The sequence below is a fragment of the Anoplopoma fimbria genome, chromosome 8, assembly GCF_027596085.1.
Source record: "Anoplopoma fimbria isolate UVic2021 breed Golden Eagle Sablefish chromosome 8, Afim_UVic_2022, whole genome shotgun sequence".
Lineage (NCBI taxonomy): Eukaryota > Metazoa > Chordata > Actinopteri > Perciformes > Anoplopomatidae > Anoplopoma > Anoplopoma fimbria.
Genome location: NC_072456.1, coordinates 7,359,771 through 7,374,888, shown reverse-complemented (window position 1 = coordinate 7,374,888; position 15,118 = coordinate 7,359,771). Strand labels below are relative to the sequence as shown.

Below are 15,118 nucleotides of genomic sequence, written 5' to 3'. Positions count from 1 at the left end.
TCAGGCAGTGTGTGTCTTGCAGGGCCGGTGTTTCCTGCAGTGTAATCTGAGTCTCTGGTGGAATGTGTGAACCGCATCCGACTCCACTCCACTCGAGCCCCCGACTCACTCAATATCCCACTGTAAACAAGCCGGCTCTGCCAGGGTTTCTGGAACCGGACAGGTAGATTCCCTATGCCTCCCCAAAGATAACAGAATACAGGAAATGCTTCAAAATAAAAGCACATTGGGTTGAGTGGTTAGCAAAAGTCAGTGCTGGAAGGTCATATCGAACTCTGACTTTTATTCACTTCGCTTTTTGCAGTGAACCTCGGACTCTGACTTTTTTTGTGTGTTTGTGTGTTTTTGTGTGTGTGTGTGTGTGTGTGTGTGAGTGTGTGTGTGTGTGTGAGAGAGAGAGAGAGAGAGAGGTTTAGACTAAGAGGTTAATTGTAGTGTGACCTCTCTAATGTCTTTCCCTGGCTTGTTATCTTGATTGGGTAATTAATTCTGGGGCTGCTCCCTTCAGTCGCCCCAGTGTTCACACACTCATATCACACACACACACACACACACACACACACACACACACACACACACACACACACACACACCCTCCTGAACTCAGGAGCCCCCACATTCCTGTAACCCTAAGGCTGCTCAGTCGCATTACTTTTTCCTTCTCTCTCTCTCTCTCTCTCCCGTCTTTCCTCCCTCTCTCTCCCTTTCCTCCCTCTCTCTCTCGCTCTTGCTCAATTTATTTCTCTTTCTCACTCAATCATTCTCAGAGCTCGCTCCTCCATCGTACTGTGCTCCCCCCCCCCCCACACACACACACCTCCCTCCTCCACTGCTGCAGCTGTGGGGGACGAAATATTCATATCTTTTACTTACGCAAAACTTTAGCGACACAAGAATGTAAAAACGCTCCGTTCTAATTAAAAGTGCAGCTGGCATGTATTTAATGAGGAAATATACACAAGCAGTCAGACAATTAGACAGGTCGTAAACAAGACTTTAGTGTAGTTAGATTATCTAAACCACTGGATATGATGGTAGAACAGAAAGGGAGTGCTCCCTCAATGGTACTTAACACATTATAGCACAATAAAACTGTGTGTGGCAACGTGGCAATTATGGTTGTTCAACCGATAAATCAGTCTGTAATTGATGGTTACAACAAACAGCTTACCTAACTTACCATTTAACTAACTTTGTTCTCTCACCCAAAGTTTGGCTAATCCGTTTGTCTACAATTTGTATGATCATCTGACGGCTTGTCTTTCTTTTCCACATGACCTTTTTTTAATTTTTGCTGTTGTTAGTTTAATCAAGTATAGTTCTTAATATATTTTTAGATCATTACACATTTTGTATGAAAAATCTTTACCTGCAAAGTAACTGGTAATTCAAATTGCAGTGGAGTCTTAAGTACAATATTTAACTGTGAAATGAAGTATTACATGGCATAAAATGGAAGTACTCGAGTAAAGCACTAGTGTGTTCAGTTACTTTACGCTACTGCTCTCTCACCAACCCTCTTCAAGACTCTTTATGATTTTGAAGCATGCTCTGTCTGCGGGACCGAGCGACCGCTTCCTCTACGCAGCAGACAGCTCGCTGTTTTTTTCCCGGCTTTATCACTCTATCACCAGCCAACAGACATAGAAAGAGAGAGTTAGTGTGAGGGGGAGAGAGAGAGAGCAGCACATTCACACTCTCTCAGGTCCTGGCTGTCCCTGTTTGGGCACGATGAGAACGGCAGATTATTGAGGCTGATAAGATGAGGAATGCTACTCGGAGAGGAAACGCCGTTCTGGAGGAGATGTAGCCTATAGAGGACTGTTCCCTCCTCCTGTCATCCAACCCCCCAACACCAACACCAACACTCCCCTCTGTCCCCCTCCACGCTGGTGAAGCAGGATTGAGATCCAGAGGGAAGAAGGGAAGAGAGCAGGGATTGAAATCCACTGACCCAGGAACGATGGGCAAGTCCATTCATCCCTCCCTTATTCTCCTGTTTGCCCTCTTTATACCTGCCACTTCTAGTTTATTTATATTCAATCATGAGATGCTAAATTCACAACTGTTAAGCAATGTCACTTTAGATAGGAAAGGTAATGTCACCAGGTTAATTGTTTTGGAAAAGCATGTAGATCATCCTGAACAGCCTGTGAACTCCATTTGGAAAAAGATGTTACTGTTGCGTTGGGGTGAAGTAGAAAAAACATCCTCTGCAAAGATATCTTAAATCTCGGGCAAAAAAAATCCAAACCTTTCCTAAAGCTAAATGCCAGTGGAGGAAAGTGAGTTGCTTTCTTTTGATTTGATTAAACTATTTAAAACATTTAATCCGTTATTGAGTTTTTAAAAAAAGTGTCTTAAAACATGCAAAAACTAATGTTGGGCCTTTTTAAGAAGGATTTTTTTGCAATAGACGATAAAGCCATCTTGAGATAATAACTTGTTTTTCTGGAATTTGTAAATTAGATTATCACCAATATTTGAGGTAAACGTCCCAACTCAGAACTGTTTCAAAACACTTAAAATGCTTTATCTTTTGAAGAAATTTTCTGGAAAGCCAAATGTGGACATTTACATTTCTCTGATTGTTTAATGTTAATAGAAAACTAAATGCACGAAACACCTGACCTTTTTTTAAATACCATCAACAAAAATGATGCGGCAAAAGATTAGCTAAGAAAAAAAATCAAAATGGGTTCAATTTGGGTTATCATAACCCAAAGTTACTATATTTTTAATTTCTGAAAAATGTTGAGTATTTGGATGGCTTTGATCACATCTTTCACATCACTGCATGATCCACACGGTGTTAGAAGCATTTAGAGTATATATATATGTGCATATATAGAACAAAGCATTCCTCTTATGGCTGAGCGATTCCGACTTGATGTAGAGAATGGGCGATGACTGCGAGAGCCGGGGAGGAGGCTGCACGTTACGTTAGCATGTTCAGAGAGCAGCTGAGGTTAAAAGAACAAGAGACTAATAAATGGTGTGTTGGGAGCTGAAAGTTGCAGACAGCAGATTTTGTGTCGAGCCACCTTGCTTAACCCCGACAGCACCGAGAGCTCAGCCAAGGCCTGAATCAGACAGCATATATCACATCCACTGTGTGTGTGTGTGTGTGTGTGTGTGTGTGTGTGTGTGTGTGTGTGTGTGTGTGTGTGTGTGTGTGTGTGTGTGTGTGTGTGTGTGTGTGTGTGTGTGTGTGTGTGTGTGTGTGTGTGTGTGTGTGTGTGTGTGTGCGCTCCCCTGCTTGTTTGTTCTTCAACCATAACACCCCTCTATATATATCTACCGCACATATAACATCTACATCACAATATTTCTCCTAATTTTTCTCATGGATTTTGAAAAGAAATCCTAATCGCTATTACTTCGCCTTATCTTGCCATGGCGATATGATTTGCGATATAAGAGGGAATGGTCATTTTTATGGATCAGTACCAAACAAAGTTGATTTCTTGAGTCTGTAGATTATGTGTATGACAAGCAATTCTGCAGCAGCACAATTATTGAAAATAGTATTTTGACACACATTTCGGCTTTACCAACTGTTCCGCCTCCTGCGATTGAAAATTGCAGTATTCCATATTACGGTTGCGATAAAATTTAAATTAATTGTGCAGCCCACAGAGCCGTGTTTGTAAAACCGTAGATCAAATTGAAATGGGCTAATCCAGATTTACTACATTTTAGAGAAAAACTAACATATTTTTGGAGTTGATTGTGGTTTGTGTAGTTCAGCCAAAGCTTTACAATGGTCCTCTGCAACCTCAGCAAACAAACAGGATGTCAAACAGGCCTAGTGTGCTCCAGTGATCTAAACCAGCGATTCTCAGTTAGGTCTGTGTTTAAAAAAAAAAAAAAAAGAACACACAAAAAAAAGTATGACTCCTCATAAAATATATTTGCTTCGTCTTTGAAAAGCAGCATCTGAAGCAATAGTAGTGCAAGAACACAAGTACAAAAAAGCATTATGTCCATTACTCCCACATGCAGACCCCAGTCAGTAGAGAGTCATAGTTTTATCATGGATTACAATGGATAACATGCACACTGTTACGCAATACATTGAGTAACCAAAGAGGGCAATTTGGTGTCAGTCTGCAGAACATTCAAAAGTTAAAACTAAAATAAAGAACATAAAAAATCATTTTCATTTCCACATGAATTGCCTGTCTTGGAATGCCCTATGAACCCTCTTCTAAAGCTTTATTCAGCAATATTAGCATTGATTCTGGTGAGAAAAAGTTTTTTTGAAGTCCCTGCAGTGGACGACAATCATCATCTATCTAAACACGGAGGCTGGGTGTCAAAGCCCAGACAGGCCAGTCAGTGCTTTGCAGAGATTTAGATAAGACTGGATGACGTTTTCCTCTCCCGCCCCTTCTCACCCTTTGTCTCTCTCACACACAAACTTTTCTTCCCTCCCTCCTTTCTCACCCACCCTCCCTCCATCTCTCACTCTCTCAGTCTGCAACTTTCTGCTGACTCCAGGAATTATGATCTGTTTCCCGTCCACAGGAATAATAGAATACAGGAGGAGGGGGGGTCGGAACAGCTTAGTGGAACAGTAGTGAGGAGTCCAGCTCCACTGTGGTTACTGTGTGTGTGTGTGTGTGTGTGTGTGTGTGTGTGTGTGTGTGTGTGTGTGCGTGTGCGTGTGTGAGTGACTCTGCAAATGCATTTATATCCAGATGTGCGATATTTTCCTCTTCATTTCCATAAACTTCACACATTAAAAGAGTATCCCGGGACACACACAAACTCAAATTTGAACCTTGATAAACGGCCATAAATCGACGCCCTCTTCCAGTTATCTTGACAGTAAACGCCTCACATATGCAACCACGCGACGGGCTGCGGATCTCTCTCTCGCTGCCAGAGCCTTCTGGGCACTTAACACTATCGGCAGCTAGATCCAGCCGCTCGAGTGTGTTTGGAGTGTGTGTGGAGTGTGTCCTCAGCCGCGTAAATATTTATCACACGGCCTCCCCAGGAATTTTAATGAGCACTGATGGAGAGCAATCAACACGGCAGAGCCCAGAGGAGGCGAGGAGACCGAGTCTAGTGGCAGTTTGCAATGTGAGGTTTTGGCTTTTAAATATTACAAGTTGTGTTTAATGTTTTCCCGTGGAGATTCACACTTTCCTGCTTTTCTGCTAATTGTTTCCTGTTGGGTTTTTTTTTTTTTTTTTAAATGTGTTTTGTGTGTTTGTGGTGTTCTGCATTGGTCTAACTGTAAATCGAGACTCTTTAAAGGCTGCCCTCCGTGTGTGTGTGTGTGTGTGTGTGTGTGTGTGTGTGTGTGTGTGTGTGTGTGTGTGTGTGTGTGTGTGTGTGTGTGTGTGTGTGTGTGTGTGTGTGTGTGTGTGTGTGTGTGTGTGTGTGTGTGTGTGTTGTGTGTAGTGTACATACTCATCAGGGTGACAGGGCCACCCTTTAGAGGTCACTCAACACATTGTGTGCAGGCCAAGCTGCATGGGGAGTCAGGGAAGGAAACCTGAGCTATAACTCACACAGCTCTCTTTCTCTCTCTCTCACACACACACACACACACACACACACACACACACACACACACACACACACACACACACACTTACATGCTGGACCTGACCTTCGACCTCTGGCTGGGAGTGGCTAATAACTTTCTTGGATTCCTAAAGACTTAGCATCTCACAATTCATCTTAATGTATTTCAGTGGTGCTTTATTAACTTGATGAAAAAGTAAACACCAAATCTGTGATTTGTGTTGCCAAAGTATGTTACCACACACAGACACAAACAGTTAACCTTTCCCACCCCAATCATCACAAATCAAAATCAAACCCGCAGAACATAGTTTAAAATTCCAGTGATATGCCAGGATTTCTTAAAACGCCAAATAAATCAGGCTAAATGTAGAATGATTTCATTTGATTGAACGATGCAGCTGTAAAAAAAGATTACATATTTCACTTACCGTAAACATCATTAAGTGTCGATGAAGCGCTAATTATTGTTCCACCACAAAGCAACTGAAGGGTAAATATAAGAGAAAAAACAGGATCTTAAGCTGTTAAAATGTCAAAACAAACATACATTTTAACATCAATGAGCTTTATTACCATAATGAACATAAATATTGCCAGTGCAATCCCAAAATATAATAATATATACAAATGCAATTAGATGCATTAATAAAATAAATGTCAATGTTAATCTGTAAAGGTGCTTTATTAGCATGACCGTTAAGACCAATATTTACATAGTATTGCCAAAGCATATTTTACAAGGTTGGCAGTGCCCTGTATTTATAATAATTCAGAATTTTGCAGAAAAAGAGACAACCAATAGTATGCACACCACCGCATAAGTCTCTTATTTCCTCCTCAAGCTGCAACTGTGGGCCTTTTGTGCTGCGATGCTGGTGGAGGTGCGTTAGAAATTGACCAGTGACAGATTTGTGGCTCTGAGTCTGAACAACTAGGAACGATGAAGCTCTCTCTTTTTTCGCTGGGAGTGTGTCCCCACCTGCACACACTTATACCAGCTCACACACACCTGGTCTCAGGGTGAACGCAGCCGCTTCCATGTCCATACAGACAGGCAGCAGTTAGAGTTCTGGAGGGAGAACAGATTTTTTCCCCTCTTCGTGTCCCCTTTGCTGTCGTAATAGCATCGTGGTCATCCTGGGTATAAAAAGCCCAGGATCAGGGTTGAGTTCTCCCATCAAAAACCCAGTGAGGTCAAAGTTCAGAAGCTCTGGCTCTGGTCGGAACATCTGGGGCTGCTGGGGACATGGAGACCGTGGGCTCATGACTCTCACAGCGTTCTCGGCCGCTGTGTCTGATTTTCTTTGAAGTCTCTGTATTCGCAGCCTCATGTCCACTACTGTACAAATATCAGAGACGCTACTGGACTCCCAAAACCACATCATAGTCTCCCAGCATGCAACCCTCAGAGAGAGCGAGAGAGAAGAGAGATGTTTTCTCAGTACGTTTGATGTCTCCCGTAAGTAGTTGGGACTCCAGTAGAAAAAAAGAAAGTAATATTATGGACATTTAGCATTTTTTCTACCTTTTTCCGACATACATGCTGTAGGCGTGTGTGTGTGCGTGTGTGTGTGCGTGTGTGTGTGTGTGTGTTATCACACGCTGCTACATGTTTGTGTGCGTGCCCTTATGTGTTCGGAGGTCAGCCCCGGTGTGCCGTGTGATTTATTGAAAGGCCTTGCAGTGATACCAGAATTCCTTTGCGTTAAATGCCTTCCCTGAGTGCCTTTTACTGCCTGTGTGCTTTATGAACCATGATCACACTCTATCCGTCTCTCACTTTTACATTTCTAAAGATTATTTTTTATGGGGTCTATGTCTTTATTAGAGTGGAGCGTGTCAGGAGAAAGTCAAGAACGGAGAGATGGGGAATGATAGGCCATGTAGTTGGCGAGCATATAGTGAAGCTTTGTATTACAGCTGAAGGAAAAAAAGCACTTTTAATTTGTGAGCATGAGATTGTATCATCAAGGATATGACAATATCAGTCCTATATAGTACCCAGTAATATTAAGTTCTGATCAAACTTAATATCAGCAAGTACTTCATACTAAATGGAAACGCAACCCATGTAAGCTTTTATCTTATCTTGTACCAAATAATGTCGTGATGACATTGTTTGACAATGCCTCCCAAAACCATTAACCATATAAAAAACTATCTGGTTAACTTACAGTAAAAGTTACAGTAAAATAGTCGTCCTCTTCACTAAGACATTTTCTAGTACTAATAAGGATCTACTTCTGTCTTTATATATATATATATATGGTTTTGTATTGAACAAATGATCAGTGCTGTTTCTATTTCGTGTGAGGATACAATTATTGATTTATCTTGGCTAAAATAGCGAGGAGTTCACATTTTACTGTCCACTAAAGAAGCACATATTGATTTATCGTAAAATATGGACCAAAATTGCCAAGAACACGTTTCAAGTCCCCACCATGAGAACATCCATTGCGTTACAGATGTTAGTGGAAAAGAGGCCAGCAAGACGACTACAGCTGTCATTTGTCCCCTTTGAGCCACTGGAGCATTACCAACACTTGGAGAGACATAAAAGACTCCTGGTTGATTTGTCAGTTCTACCAATTGGCAAGTGATTTAAAATGAATTGATTTATTGAAAAGTTACCTGAAAGCATTGCTATAGCCAATGAGAACTTTTGCTTATTTTGCAATTTTTAGGCTTTGTCTTGAATTCATTTAGCGATTTCAATCACTTTGTTTTTGGATCTTCTGTAGCAACAACCACTGAAGCTAATGGATACTGTCGTACCGAGTTTCATCCATCATTTTCAAAAACAAATACTCATGTGTACCACCACTCTGTGGCTCAGAACACATCAGAACAAATAAAACTCTGGCCTCAATTTCTTTCCAACTTTGGCTCACGTATGAAACCTTTTGCATACGCGTTCTCCCCCATCTTAATTCCTACTCATAATACACATCAGTGCTCAGAGCCTGTGATGCTCACTCACCGGCCTCTAACTTGGTGTCAGATGGTGAGCGGGCTTATAGCTCATATTGAAATATAATCTCTAAAATGTTTCTAATGCTCGCAGGGTGAGGGACACATTTTGTCACGGCTAATCTTCGGCTTTCTAGCTGTTGTTATTATCCCTGCTGCATAGTTTCAGACATGGGCAGAGCGATGCTTTAAACAGGATATACCAAAACGTTGGGTTTGGTTCCAAATCGGATCCATATGAAGATTATATTGTGCCCCCATCTGTTAGTAGTTCGTGTTGAATTATTTGCTACATGCTCTGTTTGGGGTGAGTTCACTTGGCCGCAGAACGCTCTTGTTAGCAGTTTGGAAGCAGCTTTTATTCCAGTGAGCCACACTCTGCAGACGGATCTGCGAGGGTGAGATTGTCTGTCACCTGCAGAAATCCTAGTTGAGAAAGACCAGGCGCCGGATTAACTTCCTGGATGCTGAACTGTGTGGTTGTGTGCTAAGACGGCAGACTTAGCAGACAAGAGTCTGATTTCAACAGATGTTCTCCTGCCAAGCTCAGATGGAGATTTCAGAGAACAGGCATGACTATGATGATGACAAAGATGATGATATTACAAGGTACGACTTCTCCTGGTATCATTTGAAATGATATTGGTGCCAATACAATACCAGAGTTTGGGTACAAAATGTTCCATTCTTGGAATACCATAGTTTAAAGAATATAAACATGTTTTTCCCAAAAATCCAATTAACAAAGAGTGCCAGACTTCTCAGTGATTTATGTCCTAATCACAAGCAGCAGTACAAGAACTTTGCCTGAATAAAAATCTGGAAGTTATCAATGTTCTATGTAACATTTTGGTGGACAAATTAAAGAAGTTACGAGGTTTCGACGCTCAGGCCTACTTCCTCTCTCCAGGTCTCTCAATGACTTGTAGCTGGTAAGCAAAGAAAGCAGCCACCCGGATTTTTAACTTGCCTAGTGGTGGAGTCATTGATCTACAGTTAAAAACGTAATCATGTTTCATGTTTTGAAATTTGCAATTGGTGTTCAGCAAAGTTTGTAGTCTGGTCGTATAATCTTAAACTAAACAGGGCGATGGCGCATATCTAGAACTATGACTTCTCATTCTCCAAACACAAGCTGTATCAGGACAACACTCTTTGTGTTGGTCGTCTATGCAAATGTATTGGTTAAAGTTAGGCAAATTTTTACCTGTGAGTCTGACGGAACCAATTAGAGCTCAATTGAAAACAGGAAAAAGATTTTTGAATTTGTCACTTGCTCTGGCTTCAGTTAATGTGAATGATAGATGGATGGATGGCACCTTGACTGAGGCTTCACACACAGCGGGGTGGTTTAAGGTCTCTGCATACATTAAAGGTAGGGTTCACTGTGGCGTTCTTTCACTCGTCCCATCGTCTTTTGGCATCAACCATAGGCTGCATATAAGAGATGGATGTGGTCACAGGGACGTCACCCATTGATTTGTGAACTGCGGTTTGAAGCTCTGCGTTCAGCATTTTAGCCATCGTATTTTGTTTTTTGCTATTAGAAATAATGCAAGCTCCGCATTGGCCTCGCTCTTCAGACCCGGAGGTTGCCGACAGGCATAACGTCACAGCTTGGAGTTTATTTCAGTTCATTAGATTTGCATATGCACGCAGACAGAAACTAAACAAAAGGCTACTTCAGGGTTTTTTTTATTTTACTACTCTGCAGCACGCCAACTTTCTTGCATTTGTTTTTCCTTCCCTTTTTCTGGCATTGGTGTCTGACAGGCTCTTTCCAGATAAGACCTGCCCTCTTTGCATTTAGCAGCCAATCAACAAGGGACATTGAAGCACAGATCTTAAACCAGGTTTATTTTCTACAAACAATGTATCATGTGTAACACTTGACTTCAGACGGGCTTCAGTGTTCGTGACGAGACCAGTTGATGTTTCTCTTTATGCCAGCTTCAAAATGTTCTCCATTACAAACCCTAATCAACATAATTATGAAGCAAGTGGATTATTTAATATAATTGTGGAGTAAGTCACCCTATAATAATTACATTCAGCCCCATGATGAATTATGTCTCATTGCTGCTGGTAATTAGTCTGAAAATGTTTCCAGTTATGGCTTCAGAGCCAAAAATGGATGTGAGTAATGTACAGAGCTGCTCACATGAGAAAGAGCTGCTTGTGCTGCCGTTACAGACTGAGGGGAGAAAAACGGGCTGTAGCTTTCATCTGAACGGCTGCATGTGCACCATGTGAAGCCCAAAATAAAAACACCCTGAACTGAACCAGGTTTCCAAACCCAGCTCTGTCGCAGACTGAATCAGCCTGTACTTGTTCACCGTGTGTGTGTTCAGTGTTCTTGCCTTTGTGTGTAATCAGAAGACTGTGATTGAGCCTCTCTGAGATGTGGGTCCCTGCTCTCTGAAAGGCTGAACTATGCCAGTGCCCCTGTGAGCGTTCCTCTCTAATAAGATCACCCAGAAAAGACATTTTCAAGAGGTTCAACGTCAGATAAAAACACTGCTCTCTTCTTTCACTATACGGCCGGCCGTGTACTTCTGGGCTGTTTTTTTGGTTTTTTTCATGGATAGTGCTAACCATATTGGTTCCAAATAATGGAAATGTTATGACACAGCACCCAAATTTTTAGACATGAATGTGCCTCCACTTTGTGGCAACGGTTTGGGGGAAAACCCTTTCCTGTTTCAACATCATACGTGTGGACTAGGTCAGGTCCATAAATAGAATTGAAAGCCTTTCTTGTCATTGTACAGAATACAATGGAATTAGGAGTGCTAGTCCTGAGCAGTGCAGTTAAGACACACTGGATGGGATCAGGCAGTTGTATGTTTCGTCTGTTACTTTGTAATACAGGTGACAGTGGGAAGGTCTGCCTTCATTCATTAGAGAGTATCAGACTATTCAGAGCAGATGGAACATTACGTCCTTTGATTCACGATTAGGGAGAGTTATGATAACATTTGTTGGGGAGTTGGGTGGCTAGATGTGCGTCACTAAAAAGGAGAGGATAACAGCATTTTATTGCCATTTTGCTACCTGTTGTCTTCGCTTTCAACAATCTATACGGGCATTAGAATTGATTAGATTAAATTAGATTAGAATGTCCTTATTTTCCACTTCAATGGAAATGTGTCTTTGGTTTATTCCCAAGTACAGCAAAGGTATACATACACATAACACAACATACCATTGCGTAGCATCCGTTTAACTCCTTAACGCATTAACTATAAATCAACTGAAATGTGGCTGAATTGAAGCAAATTCCTGCATCTGGGCTACAAAATCTTGATGAAAGATTTCCCAAAATTCTGTAAGCTATTATAGCAGCAATTAATGTCCAATGGTTTTGGAATGAGGTGATCAGCAATCACATGTGACTGAAATGCCTTTGTGTCCACATACTTTTGACCATATCGTTTATACAAATACAACCTCCATGCAGAGGGAAAACAACAAAGAAAGAAACGGGGAGACCACCACGCATTTCTTGAGAAATCACCAAAGCCACAACTGTTGAAGATTTTTTTTTTTAAAACATAAAAAGAAAGAAAAATAGAAGTCGTTGTTTACTTTTCTACACAGGGGTTTTCTGCGTAGTCATTCATTTGGAATTAGCTGCAGGATTAAGGGACATACAGTATCAGTTAATTGAAAAAGGAGTCCATCACGTTTTATTAGACCCCTGGAGGCCAACATGTGTGTTTCTGATAAAAACTGAATACGGATGATGCCTGAGAGATGAATCCCCACCCCGAAATTTAGATGGAAATGGAAGTGGGAGAAAGAGAGAGAGAGCGAGAGCGAGAAAGGAAGCTCTACAAACATAAAGGACGTACAGGGGAAAGGATTTTTTTTCAGTCTCTTTGGTGGTCTCATGAAGGGTCTTGCTGGATCTTGAACCCGGTGCAAAACACAACGGGGGGAAATGAGTAAGGGGTTGTGCAGGGGGGAAGGTGAGTGGGGGGTCCTGGGCTGGGGGTTACACCACCAGAGTCCCACAATTCATCATTCTCTGGCACCGACGGGGGCCGTCTGGACAGATCGGTGGTGGGGAGCCGAGAGGGTCGATTGATGGCCAGCGAGACTCCGTGACCTCCCTTTTTCCCCGAGAGAGGGGAGTTAATGTGTTTGTGTGAGTGTGTGTGTGAGAGAAAGAGTAAAAGAGAGAGACGAGATCAGCACCGTCCATCCTTTGTAGTCTGCTACAGACATAGAGTTTGGACATTGAGTTGAGTCCAGCATGTCTTTATGTGAGGAAGACACATCAGCTGGCTGCAGGATTCTCCTCCCCGCAGGCATCAGATCAGACATGACAGATCATTTATTTTTCTTTCTCCCCTCTCCCTCCCTTTCTCTTTCCCTCTCTTCTTTCTTTCTCTTAAACAGGACTACCTACAAGGCGACAGCACCAAAGCCTTTCAGAAGTTGGGTTGGAAGCCAAAGGTCACTTTTGAGGTGCGTGTCCCACATCTGATGAGCTGTATGATATTGATGAGGATGTTGTGCCACACGAGTACAGAAATAGAATGATTTAATGAAATAAATTGTAATTGAGCCACAGAAGGGACAATGTTCAAAGATAAAACAGATTTTTGAAGGCCTATAAGGATTTGTTTCAGAGCCCAAAAAAAAAGACGGATACAAAGTGTCTATGAGTCTGTATTTCTATATGTGTCTAGATATGTAGCTGTGGGTGGGGTTATCAGGGTAGGTGGGTGGCATAGTGAGATGGAGCATGTGATATCACTTGTAAAGTAAATCTAGTTTTTGTGCCCAGACTACTGAGGCCCATCTAATCAAGAAGCTAGCACCAAGTATGAGTACAGGCCTTCTGTTATGTCTCACAGTCATCATGTCCTGAGTCAGCCTGATACGAGCTGACTGCATGTTATATGAGAAGGAATATCAATTTACTTCCTTTATTGGAAAGTTTATTTAATAAAACTCCATGGTGGACGGAATGGAAATTAACAATAAATGATCAAATATATTTCCAATATATCCCAAGATATGACAAAGGTATGCGAAGCCAAATATATATTAAAAAAAATAAACCTGATGTTCTTAACATGTTCAACTGTTTTGAATTACAAATCAGACAAAAGTCTTCACAGTTAAGGCAGAGACTTGAATAACAATTTTTTGTTTTTTTAATTACATCTTATTATTTACTTACAAGCATTGATGTACAACAGAATTTAGTAAAAAGAAAAGAAGGATATTGTCGTATACTGCAGTGAGTAAAGGAATGAGTTTTGTTATACATTTTTGAGTTACTGTTGGTAAAATGCCTGAGTTGACAAAAAAGAGTCAACAAATGTCAGTCAAAACACAAGCAGCCAAACAATAACATCACCTAAATAAAATATATGTTATAAGATTAGAAACATTTTGAATGAAAATCAGGAAACTAACTTAACCTTAATCTGACTGAAAAACGTATTTTGGTACTTCACAGTATTGTGTGCAAAATAAAAAATATGGAGGTTTAATATCAAGCAATAATCATCAGTTATTCTTCAAATACATTTCGGCTGAAAGTCAATAAATGATAATATTACATTTTGGTGATACTGAATAGAGTTTGCATTTCTATTAATAGCAGGCCTATAAACCACAGTGTAGATAAATAAAGACAAAGCATTTCAATTACAATCAGGGGCTCCACTGTGTGTTTGTTATGAGATTTATTTCATTAAAGATGAATCAACCTTTTTAAAGGTCCCTTCCCCTCCTTTATGAAACTAAATGTTCACCACGGTGTCTCTCTGCAGGAGCTGGTGAAGGAGATGGTGGATGCCGACGTCGAGCTAATGAAGAAAAACCCAAATGCCTGAGTCCAAATCAGTCACTATTCCACCCAGGACGAAAACTTTTTAGCACTCCAGTGTTCTACCTACAGAGGAAGAAACATGATGTATTTTACCTTAATGACTTTTCCAAATGAAGTAATTGTGTCCTTTCTTCTTTGTTAAGGTGGCTTTTTAACCTTTTATTGTTTGGGTCTTGGGTCCATTTCTAGCATCATGTCATTTTGATTTTGTTTTGCTATCACATAGCAGGGATGCCTTTTGTATTTCCACAATGATCACGTCATAATGTATATATGGCAAGGGTTAAGGTTATTATTTATGTCTTTTGTTTCTTTTGATTATGGCTGTATTGATTTTCACAGTACTCTCTGCCAGGGGATGAAATGGCAGAATATATAAATTAATTGAATGATTAATATTTTACCTTGGAAAAAAGCAATCAACAGGTATATGTGTGTGCTCTTGACATGTAAATGAACAAATGAGCCGTTTGGTATAATAAAGACTGGTATTTACATGTTGTCCTAATGGTTTTTTTTTTTTATGCTAACAAAACTGTGATAAATCATGTTCATATTATTATCAAGATAAGGTTTCCAGGAGGTACTTGTTTGTGTATTTCGTGTGTTTTAGTTTGTATGTGTTTTTTGCTGAGGGCAGCAAGCAGCACATCTTCATCCAGGAAATGCAGGTGTGTGTGTGTGTGTGTGTGTGTGTGTGTGTGTGTGTGTGTGTGTGTGTGTGTGTGTGTGTGTGTGTGTGTGTGTGTG

At 40.9% G+C, this 15,118-nt stretch overlaps 1 protein-coding gene across 1 annotated transcript in view; it reads left to right on the top strand.

Annotated features, from left to right (window-relative positions):
* Positions 1-14,851, top strand: part of gmds (GDP-mannose 4,6-dehydratase) — a 151,757-nt gene extending 136,906 nt beyond the window's left edge. Inside the window, exons 10-11 of the mRNA XM_054602954.1 lie at positions 12,922-12,990; positions 14,310-14,851. Coding sequence (XP_054458929.1) covers positions 12,922-12,990; positions 14,310-14,372 — 132 coding nt within the window. The 3' untranslated portion in view covers positions 14,373-14,851. The remainder of the gene's footprint in view (positions 1-12,921; positions 12,991-14,309) is intronic.
* The last annotated feature ends 267 nt before the right edge of the window (positions 14,852-15,118 follow it).